The sequence below is a fragment of the Nicotiana sylvestris genome, chromosome 12 (assembly GCF_000393655.2).
Source record: "Nicotiana sylvestris chromosome 12, ASM39365v2, whole genome shotgun sequence".
NCBI lineage: Eukaryota > Viridiplantae > Streptophyta > Magnoliopsida > Solanales > Solanaceae > Nicotiana > Nicotiana sylvestris.
Genome location: NC_091068.1, coordinates 3,803,524 through 3,823,370, shown reverse-complemented (window position 1 = coordinate 3,823,370; position 19,847 = coordinate 3,803,524). Strand labels below are relative to the sequence as shown.

At 41.1% G+C, this 19,847-nt stretch overlaps 2 protein-coding genes across 2 annotated transcripts; both read right to left on the bottom strand.

Moving 5' to 3' along the window:
* Positions 1-6,553: 6,553 nt before the first annotated feature.
* On the bottom strand, positions 6,554-6,973 carry LOC104225909 (uncharacterized mitochondrial protein AtMg00860-like). Its single transcript, XM_009777785.2, has one exon. The coding sequence runs from the start codon at positions 6,971-6,973 to the stop codon at positions 6,554-6,556; it is 420 nt and encodes a 139-aa protein (XP_009776087.2).
* A 649-nt stretch (positions 6,974-7,622) lies between these two features.
* LOC138882622 (uncharacterized) lies at positions 7,623-8,414 on the bottom strand. The gene is made up of 2 exons (XM_070163224.1): positions 8,166-8,414; positions 7,623-8,012 (listed from the first exon to the last, which is right to left on the bottom strand). Exons 1-2 carry the CDS (start codon positions 8,412-8,414, stop codon positions 7,623-7,625), a joined length of 639 nt encoding a protein of 212 aa, XP_070019325.1.
* Between the last annotated feature and the right edge of the window lie 11,433 nt (positions 8,415-19,847).

Below are 19,847 nucleotides of genomic sequence, written 5' to 3'. Positions count from 1 at the left end.
GTTAGTATATCTCACTTAAGAATATAACACTCAATTCAAAGTTTCTGAAAAGTTCGCTCATCTCTCTCAAAAGAATGTCACAAGTACGGCTCTAAGTACCATATGCTTTCCCCTCATGTAGATCACCACTAATGTAAGTTCACTCGTCTTGAATTCATGTATGGCTTTTTTGGAATGTAATGAAGGCTTTTGGACTAAGGTTGGATATGTTGGAATAGAACGGGTTCATCTTTCCTTAAGCACTCCATTTTCTCTTTTCGGCTCATGCTTTGCTGACCCTTTGAGGCATTTCTTTTTCCTTAGGGGAACCAGAGTGACTTAACAACACTGTTTCTTGGTCATGATATTCATTTCCTCCTTCTTTATTTTCTCCATGCCTTGCATCGTTACTTTTCTTTGAATCCTTTCAACTCTTCAACTTATTCACTTTCTTTTTGCATTTTTCTTTTTGTTCTTTTATTTCTTTTTCTTTGCCTTTTCTTTTCTTCATTTCTTTTCTCTTTTTGTTTCTTGAAACCTTTTTCAAACTCCTCGTCTCTACCCCAAACTTATGTTCTATCCAGTTGTTTCTCAAGAGTGTTAAGGAAAGCTCGGATGCCAAGAAAGGGTCGCTACAAAACGGGTAAAGACTTGTAACATAGTTATCAAATAAGAAAGGTTTTAGGATCAAATGGGCTGACTAGGGATAACAACATTGGTGGGACATGAAAAATTTCAAGCGGGTCAAGGAGAGCCTACAATCACTTCTCAAGCAAGCAAAACTTATAATTTCTCCTAGAAACATATTCGGGGCAAGTTCTAGATCATTCGCACGGGTACTTGGACTTGCAACAAGAACATCTCACCTCTCACACAGTTGGATTGTTAAAGAGGATAGAGTCGAGGGCCCACAACAACCATATTCAAGATTGAAAATCACCAATGGTTCGACTAAACCACTCGATGATTACCTAAGTCAACACAAGAGTCAGAAGGTCACTAACTAGAGCTATTTCTTTCCAAGAACTTGTTTTTAATCATAAGCATGCAGTTAAGTGTGTTGGTACCAAGTGAAGCATGTTTTACTCTTTAAGTTTGACTCAACTAGGTCTTTTTTATTCATTATTACTACTATTCTTACCTAAATACCAAAAACGAACTCAATCCCTTAAGAAGGTTGTCACACCATCCATCGTTGGGAAGAGTCACCTGGTTTACACAAAAAACTACCTTGGGAAAGAATCGTGCCATTAAGAAAACCAAAGTCCTATTGTCTACTTAAACATGAAAAGAAACTACTAGATTAAAAAGAAGCTATTAACTTAAACACTGACTACTAAGAAAATAAAATAAGAAGCTATAAAGCAAGCTATTGAAAGCATAAATGAATGTACAAAACGAGAGATGAAAAGAGAAGAAATATATATCAATAGAGAGAAAGGGAAGAATATATACATAATAAAAAGAAAAAGGAAAATGTTATCAGTTATTACAAACCAAATGTCAAATCATTCAAATATAAAATAAACTTCACCCCCGGAATAAAAATAAGCATTATCCCCAATACTTAACAAAACAAGAATAAGGAAGGGTAAGAGTAAAGAGGACTCCCTATGTGGCCTTGGACATCTCTGTGTCCATGGCATCGTCACTTCCCTTAGGCTCTTCCAACTAGATCTCATCATCCTCGGCTCTGGGGGTAGCTGGGTTGGCGAACATCTGTCGCACTGCCTCAGCAGTGTCGGCAGCCAGGTCTGGCTCATTAGACTGGCCAGCTGGTGCCTCTAAAGCTGATGATGTTGTTGGATCCACTGGTGCTGCTGGACCTATCTCCATCAGTAGATCAAATGGAAGGTCACCAGCTGTTGTTATCCTAGATACCTCTTTCCGCAACTTGTCAACTGATTTCTTCGAAGCCTGAGATTTCCTCATCTTCTTCATGTCCTTCCCAAGCTCATCAATCACTCCTCCATGTTCCACCAAAGTGTCCATGATGGTCTTCTGGTTCTCCAAAATCTTCTCCAATGTGTCCTCTACTATCGGAGGAATCTGGGGTGCTGGGGTAGATGTCTGTGCTACAACAGCACTAGATGAGTCAGACAACTTTACAGTAGCTATCTGCATCCAGTTGTTGAGGCTCGACAGGGTCTATGAGACTCACATCACAACTAATGGTTGATCAGGCATAGGCATTATCCTCAAAGTTAAGGTAGAGGGAACTGCTACTGAAGGCCCTAAAGATGAAGGTGGAGGCATGGCAACAGTACTGGTAGAAGTCCCTACTGCAGTGAAAGGCATGTCAGCTGAATCTGCAGCTACCAATGAAGGCTCATCAGACTAGCCTACGGTAGTAGTCGGCTAACCCTTATTCTTCGGTTACTCGTGTCCTTCAAAGAGTACCAAGTGAAGGGCTTCTTTGCCCGAGCCTTCGTGTCAAAACTCTATGACTCCACCTCCGCATCTGTAAGGTAGTCATTGATAGTGTTGGGATACAGGTAGAATCTGTCACCTTGCCTTCTAACTAGAGACATGTTGGCTGACGTCATGGCACTCACATTGATTACGTATGCGGCTATGATGGAAGCAACTAGAACTGCTCGCGGGATTGGGAGATTGGTTTCATTTTGGCAAGGGTCTAGTCGACTACACACAAATGTTTGCCATCCTTTAGCCTCAAAATTGAGGGTGTTCTTATGAATAGGAATCCCTTCTGTGATCCATGGTGGTGGTGGTAACGGAGCTGCCAAAATCTCATCTAGCCGTGAGCGAGCTGCATAACCTAGTGCGAACTTCTCTAAGTATTGCAACGGCTCCACATCCTCAAACCCCAAATATGCATTCAAGGTGCTCTGCTTGAACCTCGCTTTCAAATTCCTCACTTTCGTCACCTTGGTCCCCTTCTTTATATGTGCCACATTGGCGTAAAATTTCCGGACCAAGTGTTCTTTGGCATCCACCACACTTTGAGTGAACCATGTCCACCATTTCCTCTCCTGGAATTGTCTTGACACCGCTGGGTTGTATCTATCCAAATCTTTCAATAAATACTGACACTCAAGAGTGAGCGATCTCTGCAGCCACCACTCTCGAAATCTATTTAATGCAGTCAGGCTAACAAACCCATCTTCCCAAACTTCTTTCTTCTTCGACCTCTCAAGGTCGGCAACTCTGGCATCACCCCCCTCGGCCAATCCGGGATATCATCCTCATCAATTGTAGTAGCTGGTGCGTCAGAGGCATGTGTAGATGAGGGTCCTTAATCCTGACTATTACTTTCTGAACCCACAAAAGTGCTCTCTAAGGTAGAAGGCTCATCTCGGAGGTGATATCTCCCCTGAAGTTGTTGTGGCTGTGATTATGCATCATGTTGCTTTTCCACAGAGTTTCCCTCTGATACTTCCCTAGACGAGACATATGAACTTGATTCAGCGGGCTCTGCAGTTCTACCTCTCCCAGCTATTGCATTTTTGGATATAACTCTTTGTAGAGCGAGTGGTAAGGTACATCTGCCTCGGCCTCGGGAGGGTTCACCCCTCCCTTTTGACGTATCACCACGACCACGAGGCCTAACCATTTTTTGTAATAAACAACAACAAGAGTCAGTTCTAGTTTAAGTACAGAATAGCAGACAGTTGTAGAACAAAGTATGTTGCAGGTTGGGAAAGTGCGGCCCGCATAATTGCAAGTGCAGCTGCAGTGATGATTCTATAGTCCACACAATTTTTAGTGCGGCCGTACATCTGAAGTGCGGTCCGCACAATTTTGAGTGCGATCGCACAATGAATACCTCAAAAGTGGCAACTCTCTAACAATAGAGAAAGCCCTGTTCTATGGCCGCAATTGAATTTCTGCGGACTGCATAATTTTAAGTGCGGTTCGCACAATTATGCCAGCATAAATGCCCTAACCTAACATTCTGCAGACCGCACAATTCCTTGTGCGGCCGCACATTTCAAAATTCATCGGGTAGAATACTTATGCTTTCTATTTTTTTGCACAATTTGAACATGGTAGCAACAATTAAACATGATAAGCAGATACCTATTCCCCCTAACAGAAACTAAGAGTTTACTTAACATAATTTACATCCCACATGGATATGAATTTGACAGATGGTCTAAAAATAACTAACAAATTATGAACTAAATTAAGAAATTTGAAAAATTCTAGAGATGATCTAAACATACCAGTGATGAAGTAGTGTTAAGGAAGGATCAAAGATGTTGAATTAAGTATCAGATTAGTGAATTAGTTGAGTGCACTATATTTGACTTTGTTTTAATTTCTCAGAGTTTGTAAAGTTTCAAAAGTAGAGTGAGGCCTACTATTTATACTTATGGGGTTGGCCAAAAGTTCAAGAGATGAGTGTGGCCACAAAATTCCTTTTGCAGTCACACTCTTTTACCTGCTATACATTTACCCTGTGATGATATGCGGTTCGCAGAATTACGTGTGCGACCGTTGATTTTGGTGCGGGCCACACATTTCCTTGTGTGGCCGCACTTTGGCCATTTCTCTGCCAGGCAAACTTCAGAAAGTGTACAATTTTTGATCTCATGTTGTGCGGTCTGCACAAGAATTTTGCGGTTGCATATCCCTTCTTCTGTGGCGTTCAAAATTGTGCGGTCAGTAGAATAAATGTGCGAGCTGCACTTTTTCCATACTTAGCCAATTTTTCTGAGCACATTCTCGGTAAAGCACACTCATTCCTGAAACACACTTCAAAACCAGTTAGCACAAAATAAGACCTATCTAAAGAAGAAGAAAAATAAAAAGAAACATGAGTTGCCTCCCAAAAAGCGTCTGATTTAAGGTCGCGGCACGATGCAAATTAGCATCACTTGAAATGAATTACCGCCACGATGTGGACATCACCAAATCTTACAAGGTAATGCTTTAACCAGTCACCATTGACTTTAAATACTTCATCATTTTTATTCTTCAGGTCCAATGCACCAAAGAGTTTCACACCCACAACCTCAAACGGGCCACTTAGACTTTAACTTTCTGGGAAACATCCGCAACCGTGAATTGAACACAAGATCACCCTCTTTAAGCTCTTTGTTCCATATGTACTTGTCATGAAGATATTTCATATTCTCTTTGTATAAGGAAGAACTTGTGTATGCATGGTATCGGAATTCATCCAACTCGCTCAAATGTGCCATCCTTAAGTTGGCGGCAACAAACCACTCAAGACTCAATTTCTTTAAAGCCCACATTGCTTTATTCTCAAGTTCCATTGGAAGATGACAAGTTTTTCCGAAGACCAACTAGTATGGAGACATTCCGATAGGTGTTTTGTAAGTCGTCCTATAAGCCCATAAAGCATCATCAAGTTTCTTGACCAATCCGTGCGGTTAACATTCACTGTTTTGGACAAAATACTCTTTGTCTCCTGGTTGGAGACTTCCACTTGACCGCTTTCTTGTGGATGATAGGGAGTCGTGACTTTATGAGTAACACCATACTTGGTGAGGAAGGGCTCAAAAGCTTTGTTTCAAAAATGCGATCCCCCATCACTTATGATATCCCTTGAAGTACCAAATCTTGTAAAAATGTTCTTCTTCAAAAACGCCACCAGACTTCTCGCTTAATTGTTGGGCAAAGTAATGGCCTCAAACTATTTGGACACATAATCAACCGCGACCAAGATGTAGGTGTTTCCAAAAGAACTCACAAAAGGACCTATAAAGTTAATACCCCACACGTAGAAATTTATATCAATCTCTAAAATGGTGGTGAGGGGCATTTCATTTTTCTTTGAGATTCCACCGGCCCTTTGACACTCATCACAATACTTGACGAGATCACTTGCATCCTTGTAAAGAGTGGGCCAATAGAAACCGCAACTTAACACTTTGGCCGCCGTTCTTGCCCAACCATGGTGACCACCATATGGTGAAGAATGACAAGCCCCAAGAATTTCACCTTGTTCCTTCTCTGGTACACATCTTCTAATCACTCCATTTGTACAAATTCGTAAAAGGTACGGTTCATCCTAATAATAGTCTTGGCAATCCCGTTTGAGCTTCTTCCTTTTGTTTGAAGAGAACTCAACTGGAATGATACCACTCACAAGATAATTTGCTAGATCTGCAAACCAAGGCACTTCTTTCATAGCAATAGCCAAAAGTTGCTCATCAGGCAAGGACGGGGAAGGAGTCATTGATTTCAAGGCCATCATGCGGCCTCCCCTCCTCCTCCAAATGAGACAAGTGGTTCGCCACTTGGTTTTCACTTCCTTTTCGATCTTGGATGTCTATATCAAAGTCTTGCAACAAAAGTACCCATCTCATCAACCAGGCTTTGGAATCTTTCTTGCTCATAATATAGCAAAATGTCCCATAATCCGTATGGAAAATGAATTTTGCACCCATCAAATAGGGGCAGAATTTCTCCATTGCAAAGACAATGGCAAGGTGCTCATTATTCATAATTGTGTAGTTGACTTGGGCACTATTCATAGTCTTAATAGCATAGTAACTGGATGAAAAATCTTGTTGATGTGTTGCCCCAAAATAGCCCCTACTGCTACATCACTTGCATCGCACATGAGCTCAAAAGGAACACTCTAATTTGAAGCGGTGATTGTGGGAGTAGTAGTCAACTTGAAATTAAGCAATTCAAAGGCTCTCATGCAATCATCATTGAAGTGGAACTTAGAATCTTTCTCCAAAAACTTGCATAACAGATTCACTAGTTTATCGAAGTCCTTGATGAAACGCCAGTAAAATCCCGCGTGGCCTAGGAAACTCCGCATACCTTTCACCGAAGTTGGAGGTGAAAGTTTAGAAATCACCTCAATCTTTGCCTTGTCAACTTCAATGCCATTATTTGAGATCTTGTGTCCAAGGATAATTCCTTCCCCGACCATGAAATGACATTTCTCCCAATTGAGAACCAAGTTTGTTTCTTCATAGCTTGCCAACAATTTGTCCAAGTTTGCTAGACAATCATCAAAAGAATTCCCAACCATCGAGAAGTTATCCATGAAGACTTCAAGGTAATCCTACACCATGTCCGTGAAGATCTCCATCATACACTATTGATAAGCCGCCGGTAAATTGCACAACCCAAATGGCATCCATTTGACGGCAAACTGCCATAAGGACATGTAAAAGTAGTCTTCTCTTGATCCTCTGGAGCAATAAGAATTTGATTTTAGCCGGAATACCCATCAAGGAAATAATAGAAAGCACGACCGCCCAATCTATCAAGCATTTGATCTAGGAAGGGAAGTAGGAAATGGTCCTTCCTTGTGACTTTGTTGAGATTACGATAGTTCATACACACTCTCCATCCGGCCACCGTTCTTGTAGGAATCAACTCATTCTTATCACTGGTGCCCACCTTCATGCCCCCTTTCTTTGGGACACATTGAACTGGAGAAGTCCACGAACTATCGGAAATGGGGTAAACAACACCGGCATCCAACCACTTGATGATCTCCTTTTTGATAACCTCTTGCATGGCTTCGTTGAGTCTCCTTTGATGTTCAATTGATGGTTTAACATCTTCCTCCAAGTTAATCTCATGCATGCAAAAAGTGGGGTTTATCCCCCGAATATCCGCCAATGTCTATCCAATAGCCTTCTTCTTCTTTTGTAGCACTACCAATGTAGAATCTACCTGCACGTTAGTCAAACAAGAATAATCGGTAAAGTAGAAGAATGGCCAAGAAACTCATACCGAAGATGTGGAGGCAATGGCTTTAACTCCAAGATGGGAGGATCCTTGATTGAGGGCTTTGTTGGAGAAGTTGTCCTATTTTCAAGATCCAAGGACAATTTGCAGGGCTCATAAGTGTACGCTCCCATTCCTTGCAATGAGTTCACACATTCTATGAAGCCATCTATATCGTCATCATCAAAGTTGAGCAAGATGTCCTCCAACGTATCATTAACATTCATCACATCAATTGTTTCATCTACAATCACATCGGTCACCAAGTCCACGAAAGAACACACCTCTTTGTTATTGGGTTGCCGCATGGACTTACACATACAGAAGACCACTTTTTCATCACCAACCTGGAAGGTAAGTTCTCCAGCTTCAACATCAACTAGAGCCTTCCCCGTAGCAAGGAAAGGTCTATAAAGAATATCGGCACCTCATAATCAACTTCACAATCAAGAATGAAAAAATCCGCCGGAAGAATGTATTTATCAACACGAAACCAATACATCTTCAATCACTCCCAATGGTATCTTCATGGTACAATTAGCCATTTGTAATCTCATAGATGTGGATCTTGGTTGCCCAATTCCCAAAGTCTTGAAAACCGAATAGGGCATCAAATTGATACTTGCCCCAAGATCACAAAGAGCTTTTGCAAACTCGGCATTTCCAATTGTACAAGGAATTGTGAAAGCCCTGGGATCCTCCAACTTGGGAGCCATTGAATACACAATTGTACTTACTTGATGAGTCATTTTTATAGTTTCAAAATTCATCAATCACTTCTTTGTCATCAAATCCTTCATAAACTTTGCATAATCGAGCATTTGCTCCAAGGCGTCAACCAATGGCACATTGATGGATAGACTCTTCATCATGTCAATGAACTTTTGAATTGATTTTCACCATTTTTCTTGGAAAGCCTTTGAGGATATGGATGAGGAGGCCTAGGCATTGGTGCCTTAGCCTTTTGCACTACTGGTTTCCGTATGTCAACAATGTGATCCCTAGATGGGATCACTTTCTCTTCAGTCTCCTCCACATTGTCATCAATATCAATCCACACTTTATCATTTGCTTGCACCGCATTGTCCGGGCTCTCGTATTCTTGTACCACTAGCTCATCATTCACAAGTTTCCTTTGATTTGAGGTGGGTGCATCCCCACCTTTTCCACTCCTTGTAGTAATGGTCATGGCATGCCCCGTGTTGTTCCCACCCTTTGGGTTCACCACCATGTCACTTGGTAGTGCTCCTTTAGGACAAGTGTTGAGGGCTTAAGAGAATTGACCCATTTGGACTTCTAAGTTTCGGATGGATGCATTGTGAGAGGCAAGTTGGGCATCAGAATCGACATTCTTCTCCATCATTTGTTTAAACATGTTCTAAATTCGTCCCATCTCATTGTTGGAATAACTTGGACCATGGGAAGGATAAGGAGGCGGGTTGCTTGGTTGTTGATACATCGGGGGCCTTTGAAAACTCGATCCTCGATTGCCTTGATTATTGTTCCTCCCCTTGGTTGTTGCCTCCCCAATATCCTTGGTTGTTGCCACTCCAATTGCCTTGGTTATTTCCACTATTCCAATTCCCTTGGTTGTTACCACCATTCCAATTACCTTGGTTGTTAGAATTCCAATTACCTTGATTACCCTGAGGTCGCCATTGTTGTTGATTCGGGCCTTGAGAGTTGTTTCTTTGCCCTTGAAAGTTGTTTACGTATTGCACTTCCTCCTCTTGTTCATTGTAAGATTCATCTTGATCAAACCCGCTCTCTTCTTGTACATAGTTCTCCACACGGTTTTGCACTTATGGACCCTTTTACCTTCTTTTGTTCACCATCATATTAACTCCCTCCATGGTATTGACTTGCTTAGGATTTTGCATTTGTTGAAGTTAAGCTTTGGCTAATTGATTCATTGTGGTAGTTAACTCGGCAATGGATTGCCCATGATCATGCAATTCTTTATATAGATGAATCACATTCGGATCACTTTGAGGAATATTTTCTCTACTTTGCCATGCCGATGAAATATGCACTATTTCATCTAAATTCTCACAAGCTTCCGCATACGGTGTTATCATGAAATTTCCACCAGCAAGTTGGTTGAACATGCATTGATTGGTAGTGTTGATCTCCCGATAGAAAGTTTGTTGAATAATAGCCTCCGTCATGTCATTATTGGGATACTCTTTGACCATTTTTCGGTACCTCTCCCATATTTCGGCAATGGCTCATTGGGTTCTTGTTTGAATGCAAGAATCTCGTCCCGAAGAGTAGCCATATGCCCGGGAGAAAAGAACTTGGAAATAAATTTCTCCGCCAATTCATCCCATGTATGGATGGAATGGTTTGGAAATCTCTCTAACCAATTCAAGGCCTTCCCCCGTATAAAGAATGGAAATAACCTCAACCTTAAAGCATCATCGGAGATGTTTGTCTGTTTACTTCCCCAACAAGTGTCCACAAACCCCTTCAAGTGTTTGTATGCATTTTAACTTGGAGCCCAGGTGAAGAATCCCTGTTGCTCTAGCAATGTGAGCATTACATTCGTGATTTGAAAGTTGCCCACCCTAATAGGGGGTGGGACAATGACACTTGCATACCCTTCATTCGGTAACACCCGTTCTGGAGCCGCTCTTGGCGGAGGTGGGGGTGGAACTGGGACGTTGTCTTGAGGCACCCGTTCTCTTCTATTTGCTTGAGGGTCAAGAGGAACCTCTTCAACATGGTCATATTCAACGTTCACATCCCCCAAAGGCATGTTTCCGAGTTGATCATTGTTGTTTCCCATTTTGGTACCTACAATTGATTTACAAAAATCAGTAACAAGGAAGGAAAAGAAGACAATTCACACACAAAATCAAATATATAGCTAAATCCATTTTATGCTCCCCCGCAACGGCGCCAAAAATTGATCACGTCCAAATGCATGCCTCTAACGAGGTATGACACGGTCGTTTGCAATAATAAAACCCAACAAGGACTCGGGATCGAATCCACGGAGAGCTAAGATTGGAATTAATAGTATATATTTGGAGTGAGTACGTGAAGTATCTAGATTGTATTTCCATAAACAGGGTATTGTCTTTACTTCTAAAAATAACTAAGGATTGCAAATCTAAAGTATAAAACTAGAGATGATTTTTTTAAAATGTTTTTTAAAGATATAAAAAGGCCTAGGGTTGTGACCATGACCTAGGTGTTTGCCTAATGGGATAAAGACTTTTATGTTGTTTTATTGATTGGGGTGTGTTATAGCTCACAACACTACGTGGCCTACTCAATACCTCTCGGTTAGAGAGTGGTTTTGTCCAATTTAGCTTTCTCAAGCCTAAATGGGTATCTACCAAAAAGATTGATAAGGGCTCAAGTCGGGTTATTACTATCTCTAGGTTGAATCCTTTAATTGGATTAATCAATCTCTCAATTGACCAAATTCTTTGTTAGCTAAGTTAACCTAGACTCGGCCTCTCTTTCTCAAGAAGAGACTAAGTCAAATAGGCATGAATCAATATTTGCAACCATTAATTCCACAATTGAAGCATAAACCTAGCTGAATAACAAACATCATTCATAAACAAGCATAAAATTAATTACCCATAAGGTTTACACACTAGGGTTGGGGTCACAACCCGAGTAAAAATCTAGCTACTCATAGTGGGTGTAGCAGAAAATAAAAAAGAAGACATAAATAAACTCATATTGAAAGATTAAAATGTAGAAATCTAATGTTAAACCACCAAAATAAGCTAAAATTTCCTAAAGGAGCAAAGAGAAATGGCTAAAGAACTTTGAACATTTAAAACTGGACCTAAAAAAAGTGAAACTATTTTATTTATACAAAGCTAGAATTTTCGGACAAAAATGCTCATTTTGAGGTTGTGCGGCTGCACAATTCTATGTGTGATCCGCACTTTGCTTCAGATTCATAGGATTTGAATATTTGCGGCCGCACGATTTTGAACCGCGGCCACATCTCTCATTTTCTGCAGTCCGCACATTTTTGGGTGCGGCCGCACAAGGCTCTTCTGTGGACAGCAGAAATGCAGTTAAGGCCGCATAGTTGATCTTCTGCGACCACATAATAGTTGTGCGGTCCGCACTTACTTTGAGCTTGAAATGAGAACTCTCTGAACTTATGATCTTGCTTAGCTTCAGCAGCCTTACATGTCATTTTGTGGTCTGCACTTTTCACTTGTTTCTGATGGACATTTCTTCATAATATGTGGTTGTAGATGATATTCTGCGGTCCGCAGTTTGAGCTTTTATGCCTGCTTTGTCCTTGAGTCAGAACATTCCTTCTTGAGTTAGATTTCATCTTAGTGGCTCATTTTCCAATACTCTTGCTATTGAGCATATTTTATCAGTTTCAGGAACACAATTAAATATTTTTGGACTAAAACAAAAGCTAAAAGACGCTAATAAGTAGTAAAAATCCCCACTTATCAGCCACCACATTGGCCTTCCCGGGATGATACAAGATGGTGATATCATAGTCTTTCAATAGCTCCAACGACCTCCTCTGCCTCAAATTGAGCTCTTTTTATTTGAATAAATACTGCAAGATCTGATGATCCGTGAATACCTCACACGATACGCTGTAAAGATAATGCCTCCAAATCTTTAGCACATGAACAATGGCTGCGAACTCTAAGTAATGAACATGGAAATTCTTCTCATGAACCTTCAGATACCGCGGCGCATATGGAATCACCTAGCCATCCTGCATCAATACCACACCAAGTCCAATACGAGATGCATCACAATATACCCTGTAAGATCCCAAACATGTGGGCAACACCAACACTAATGTCGTAGTCAAAGAAGTTGAGCTTATAAAAGCTCGCCTCACACTCATCTGACCATCTAAATGGGGCCTTATGGGTCAACCTAATCAATAGGGCTGCTATAGATGAAAACTCCTCCACAAACTGACGGTAATATCCCCCAAACCCAAGAAACTTCGGATCTCCGCAGCTGATGTGGCTCTAGGCCAGTTCTAAACTGCCTCAATCTCCTTAGGATCCATCTGAATGCCCTTTGTTGATACAACGTGCCCCATGAAAGCGATTGAGTCCAACCAAAACTCGCATTTTGAAAACTTAGCGTACATTTGGCTGTCTCTCAAAGTTTGAAGTACGATTCGAAGATGCTGCTCATGCTCCTCTCAATTGCGAGAGTAGATCAAGATATCATCAATAAACACAATCATAAAGGAATCTAAATAGGGCTTGAACACTCGGTCCATCAGATCAATAAATGCTGTCGGAGCATTTGTTAGCCCAAATGACATCACTAGAAACTCATAATGCCCATACCAAGTCCAAAAAGTTGTCTTAGGGACATCGGATGCCCTAATCATCAACTAATGGTAGCCAGACCTTAGATAAATTTTTGAAAACACCTTGGCACCTTGAAGGTGATCAAATAAGTCATCAGTCATCGGCAATCGATACTTGTTCTTGATGGTGACTTTGTTCAACTGAAGATAATCTATCCACATCCTCATCGACCCATCCTTCTTCTTCACAAATAACACAGGCGCACCCCAAGGCGAGACACTAGGCCTAATGAAGCCCTTATCAAGCAGATCTTGCAATTGCTCCTTCAATTCTTTCAACTCTGACGGGGCTATACGGTATGGTGGAATAGAAATGGGCGGCGTGCCCGAAACCAAATCAATACAGGAGTCAATATATTTGTCGGGTGGCATCCCCGACAGATCTGTAGGAAATACCTATGGAAACTCACGAACAACTGGTACTGAATCCATGGAAGGAACTTCTGCACTAGAATCACGGACATAAGCCAAATAAGCTAGACACCCCTTCTCGACCATATTTCGAGCCTTCACATAAGAGATACCCTTGCTAGTAGAATGGCCAAGAGTCCCTCTCCACTATAACTGAGGCAACCCCGACAAGGATAAGGTCACCGTCTTGGGGTAACAATCCAATATAGCATGATAAAGTGACAGCCAATCCATACCCAAAATGACATCAAAATCAACCATATTGAGAAGTAGAAGATCTATGCTAGTCTCAAGACTCCTAGTAGTAACCACATACGAACGATAGATACGATCTACAATAATAGAATCTCCTACAGGTGTGGACACATATACAAGAACACTCAAAGAATCACGAGGCACAACCAGATATAAGGAAAAATAGGATGACACGTAAGAATAGGTAGAGCCCGAATCAAATTTATGGCAAACTGGAACAATAGGTGTGATAATAACGTCTGATGACTCAGCCTTAGGCCTGGCTGGGAAAGCATAACATCAGGGATATGCCCCACCACTATAAACTGTATCTCTAGGATGACTTCTAGCTGGCTGGCCTCCACCTCTTGTAGTCTGACCTCCACCTCTAGCGGCCTGACCTCCACCTCTAACGACCTGACCTCCACCTCTGGATGTCTGACCCCTGCCTCTAGCTGGCTGAGCGGGCGATGGTGCAACCAATGACAAAATCATTGCACGAGAACTCTGTTGTGGTGGGCTGCCCAATAATCTCGGACACGTCCTTCTGATATGCCCAAAACTGCCACACTCAAAATATCCATCCTGGTGTTGTGGCTACTGAAACTGAGACTGACCCGAATGGGTTGGATAACCACGGTAATAACTCTGAATAGGATGTGCACTGATAGGAGCTGGCAGAGCACTGTAGGCTGGCTGCCTAGAATGAGGCACATAAGGACCACGACTCCCTGAAGCACTGTGGGATGCCTGAAGCGCTGACTGAAATGGCTTGGAAGGATGACCCCTACCAAAATTACCCCTGCCTCCAGATGAGGCACCACTAAAACCACTGGAATGACGAGGCCTCTTAGAAGACCTTTTATCCTCGATACGCCAGCAACCTTAACTACCGTCTAAAAAGAAATCTCACCCTTAGTCTCCTTGGTCATCTGAAGCTTGATAGGGTGAGAGAGTCCCTCAATAAACCTCCTCACCCTCTCTCTCGATAGGAAGCAAAAGAATAACATGACGAGTCAAATCCACCAAACGGGTCTCATACTGAGTGACTGACATACTGCCCTACTAGAGACACTCAAACTGCCTATGGTAACTCTCTCTCAGTGTGACAAGAAGGAACTTCTCGAGAAACAGCTGAGAGAAATGGTCCCAAGTGAGAGCGCGCGACCCTGATGGTCTGGTCAACATATAATCTCTCCACCACCTCATGGCGGAGCCTGTCATCTGAAACACAGCAAAATCAACCTCATTGGTCTCAACTATACCCATGTTCCGCATCACCTCATGGCAGCGGTCAAGATAATCCCGTGGGTCCTCAGAAGGTGCTCCACTGAAGTGATCTGGGAAGAGGTTGGTAAACTTTTCCAATATCAATAAACCCTCAGAAGACATGGCATGTCCATCACCGGCATGTGCCACAACAACTAGCTGAACTACCCCAACTGGTAGGGTTGCTAGAGTCCGATACTAGGGAGCCATCTGCTCCAGAGTGTGAGTAGCATGAGTCTGTACTCCTCCCCCAACTTGAGAGACGGCTAGTGCCATAGGAAATGTACTGGTCTAGGTCACACTCTCCATAAGGCCCACCAAACAGACCAAAGCATCCTGAAGCACTTGGGTGGCGATGAACCCCTCTGGGACCTGAGCTGTCCGACAGGCACAGTCTGGGTTAGAACCTCCTCATCAAACTCCACCCGAGGTTCTATCACTGATGTTGCTGCTCGAGCTCTGGGCTGAGCTCTGCCCCTACCTCAACCTCTAGCGCGACCTCGGCCTCAACCTCTGCCCCTCGTAGGAGCTGCTATAGGGGGCTCTAGGTGCTGTCCAGTTGAAGATGCGGTGAGCGTTCTCGCCATCTGCGAGAGACCAAGAATAGAAGAGTTCAATCATTAATGGTAGAATAAACTCGCATGACAGAGAAGAATATATGTGAAACTGTTCCTAACTACATAGCCTCTAGAAGATAAGTACAGACGTCTCCATACTGATCCTCCAAACTCTACTAAGTTTTCTCGTGACTCGTGAGACCTATGTAACCTAGTGTTCTGATACCAACTTGTCATGATCCGGAATTCCCACCGTCGGGACCGTGATAGCGCCTAACATTTTATTTGCTAGGAAAGTCAACGTTATAACGATTTATCCATTGTTAATAGTGTAAATTAAATAAAGAGAAGAACTGAAATAATTTCAGAAATCCAAATTAAAATGCGGAAGCTAAAACAGCTAAACGTCTACTAAAATCCCTGAACCCAGTGTCACAAGTGCACGGATCTGAAATAAATATAAAGCTATTTGAAAGAAAATACACGGCTAGATAAAAGGGAGGGGGACTCCAGGAGCTGCAGGCGCTGAGCAGTTGTACCTCAAGTCTCCGCTGCACTGTTAAATCCTAGCACGCTAATAACTGCCGCTGGGACAGACTCCAGAATCTACACAAGAAGTACAGAGTATAGTATGAGTACAATTGACCCCAAGTACTCTGTAAGTGCCGAGCCTAACCTCGACAAAATAGTGACGAGGCTAAGGCAGGTCACTCACACTATAATCTATACGCAGTATATAAAAAAGGCAGAAAAAGGAAATACAGAACAAAATAAAATAGTCAACTGAAAATAATAGCTTCAGCCTTAAGAAATAAGCCAGTGATGTTCAGAATTACCAACCCTTAGAGTTTCAAATAAAAATACTGAAAACCAACACAGCTCAAGGAAGTGGAAACGTATAGGTTGTAGCGGCATGCAACCTGATCTCATCGTACAACACAGAATCCTCCCTTATTTCACCGTAACAACATCAACAATAATAAATTATATATATATATATATATATATATATATATATATATTGCGGCGCGCAACCCGATCCGGCCATATAACAATATCAGTATCATAATTCACCATTATTTTACCGAAACAATCCACCCTTATTCACTTGTTGCGGCGTGCAACCCGATCCCACCGTATAGTACAAATTCACCATTATTATACCATATCAATCCACCCTTATTTCACTTGTTGCGTTGTGCAACCCGATCCCACTATATCAATACCAAATACGCAATGTGCACGGTCAAATTAACAAGTCAAATCATGAAAATCTTTACGATCAATAAATACCAAACTGAACTCAAAAGTAAACCTTGTACAACATAGGAATCTACATAAGTAATACTACACAGCAAGACCAGTCTAGTAATTGACAATTAGAAGGTGCAAGTAAGTCAGTTTAAGCAAATAGCAGGGAATAATGAAACTATGAAAAAGATCTAACATCATTAACAGGAGATGGCATCGATTAATAGGTAGCAAATAAGCATGGAAAGCATTTTGGGCATATAACATTTAAGACAAGGAAGGAGATAATAAAAGAATATCCGAAAATCAGGAAAAATAAGTAATTCAGCGGTGTATAAGCATTCGTCACCTCACATATACGCCGCTCATATGAAATTCACATAGCACATAGTCGGAGGGTTCCTAATTCCCTCAAGTCAAGGTTAGACTCAACACTTACCTCGCTCCGCGGTCAATTACAATGCATAAATTTAGAATTCCCAAAAAGTCAAAAATCGACCTCGGGCCCGCTTGGTCCAAACCAGAAATTCGGATCAAATTCCGATTACCCATTCAACCCCCCCCCCCCCCGAGCCTGGTTTTATAATTTGTCTTGAAATCCGACCTCAATTTGAGGTCTAAATCCCAATTTCACAAAAATTCCTAATTCTACCCAAATCCCCAATTTCCATCATGAAAACACTAGATTTTAGGTTGAAAACTTATGAAATGTAATGGGTAATTGAAAGAAAGTAGGTTAGAATGACTTACTAACAAATTGGGAAAAACATCTCGTGGGAAAATCGCCTCTAGGGTTTTCTAGTTTTGAAATTTTAAAAGAATGGGCAAAATCCCGTAATTGGGACTGTTTTAATCACTGGTGTCAGGTGTTCATCGTGTTCGCGAAGAACAGAGCCTGTTTGGCTTATGCGATCGTGGGAGACTCCACGTATTCGCGAAGAGATAGCCCATCTAACCTTCACGTTCGCGAGACTGGACTCACGTTCACATTAAGCCACCCCAGATTCCCTACCCCCACCTCAATACACTACGCGTTCGCGTGTGACTGACTGCTTTCACGTAGAGCAGGCCCCCCTGTGATCCGCATTCGCGATAGGTATCTCGCGTTCGTATAGAAGAAAAACCCTCCCAGCCCAGTTCATTCTTCGCGATCGCGAAGAAGGAAACCAGATGATAGCTGAACTGAGGAAAAACACCAGATTTTCTAAGTCTAAAACCTTTCGTAGCCTATCCGAAATTCACCCGAGCCTTGGGGATCCAAACAAATGATGCACATAAGTCCAAAAAAACCTCATACGAACTCGCTCGCGCGATCAAAACACCAAAATAATGCCTAGAACTACGAATCAGATACCAAATCCAATAAAATTTTCAAGAAAACTTTAAAAAATTTATTTTCACAACCGAACGTCCGAATCACGTCAAACCAACTCTGTTTCTTACCAAATTTGACAGAAAAGTCATAAATATAATAATGGACATGTACTGAGCTCCGAAATTAAAATATAAATCCGGTATCAACAAATTCAAACATCGTCAATTCTTAAAAATCATTAAGCTTTTAAACTTTCAATTTTCGACAAAAATTAATAACTCGAGCTAGGGAACTCCGAATTAAATTCCGAGTATAGGTCCAGGTCCCAAATCACGATATGGATCCACCGGGACCGTCAAAATACGAATCTGGGTCTATTTGCTCGAAACGTTGACTGAGTCAACTCAAATAAACTTTTATGGCAAATATCTTATTTTTATCAGTTTTTAACATAAAAACTTTCCGAAAAAATACTCGGACTGTGCATGCAAATCAAGGAGAGCTAAGATGAAGTTTTTTGAGGTTTCGAAATACAGAATTAGGTCCTAAAACATAAATAAGATAACCTATCGGGTCATCACAAAATGATTCCAATTAGGATCTCGTAAGCTTCAGTTTCATTATCAATCAAGTAAATAGTGTGGACTTATAAATTAATAGTTAATTATTTTTTAATTAAGGGTAGTTATTATTTATATTTTAACTTTTCGACTTTTAAGGATCTCAATGGACATGTTATGTTTGGCCACTTGTCTTAAACTGAACCAAGAAGATGTCGATATTGAACTTTTAAAATGGCTTATGGCTCAGTGGTCAAATTTTATTATATAGATAATAGAATAAATAAGGGTGAGTAAGTTTATATACCTAACATCACAAAGCAATGCATAGGAATAGACAAGAATCCTCTTTACATAAATGTATGAAATAACCACCAAAGGTTTGTGGTGTCTTCACTTTTAATGGGCGTGTGAACAAAGTCCAACATGAAAAGTAGAAAGAAAAACAATTATATTTATAAGGAGCTGGATGCTCTTAGTGGTGTGAGTCCTTTTGAAAAAAATTATGTGAGTTTGGTCCAAAGCGAACAATATCACACCATGTTAAGAGTACCTTTAGACCGTTTTATCCCAACAGGTTTCAAGTTTGAGCTCTTAATAAGTTATATATGGCACAAACTTTTATGTACGTACCAATAAACATTGTGGAGAAGTGGTAAGCAGTGGTTGAAATAGACTTTTTACTAAGGAGAATCAAAAAATAAAAACAAGTACACACACAAAGAAATTAAGGGGATTCGACACCTAATATATATACATAAAAAAAAATTAACCTTATATATACATTATAATTTTCAGCAAAAGGGGTTCGATTAACCCCCTTCTATCCCTGGCGGTAAGTACTCTTTCGTTAATCTTAACCAGAGGTTTGATGTTCGAACTTTGAGTCCATAAGTGCCTTTATTAGATAGAATTTTACTCCTCAATATAAGATTTTTCGACTCGACTTTAATTTAGTTGAGGCTTTAATGCGAGTATCAAATATCGGATGTATCCGACAAATCAAAAAAATTGAATAGAGCATAATTTGTTGCCTTACGTAGCAAGAACTTGCGACTCGGAAAATTGTTTATGACCTTTATCCATTTGATAAGCTGAAGAGGCACCAACAATATTATTCTATAATATTTATATATTTTAAGACATTAATGTTTGCAGTTCTTTTGACATAGTATTCTATCTATATACTATGTTATGGGAAGCTATCTCTTGGGGGTAGGTTTCTTTGAATAATAACCCCTTGATCA

Coding starts and splice junctions, on each gene's coding strand:
- LOC138882622 (XM_070163224.1), bottom strand. CDS start 8,414: ATGACTCATCAAGTAAGTACAATTGTGTATTCAATGGCTCCCAAGTTG. Junction 8,013..8,165: donor CATTGGGAGTGATTGAAGAT/GTATTGGTTTCG, acceptor CTTACCTTCCAG/GTTGGTGATGAAAAAGTGGT.
- LOC104225909 (XM_009777785.2), bottom strand. CDS start 6,973: ATGGATAACTTCTCGATGGTTGGGAATTCTTTTGATGATTGTCTAGCA.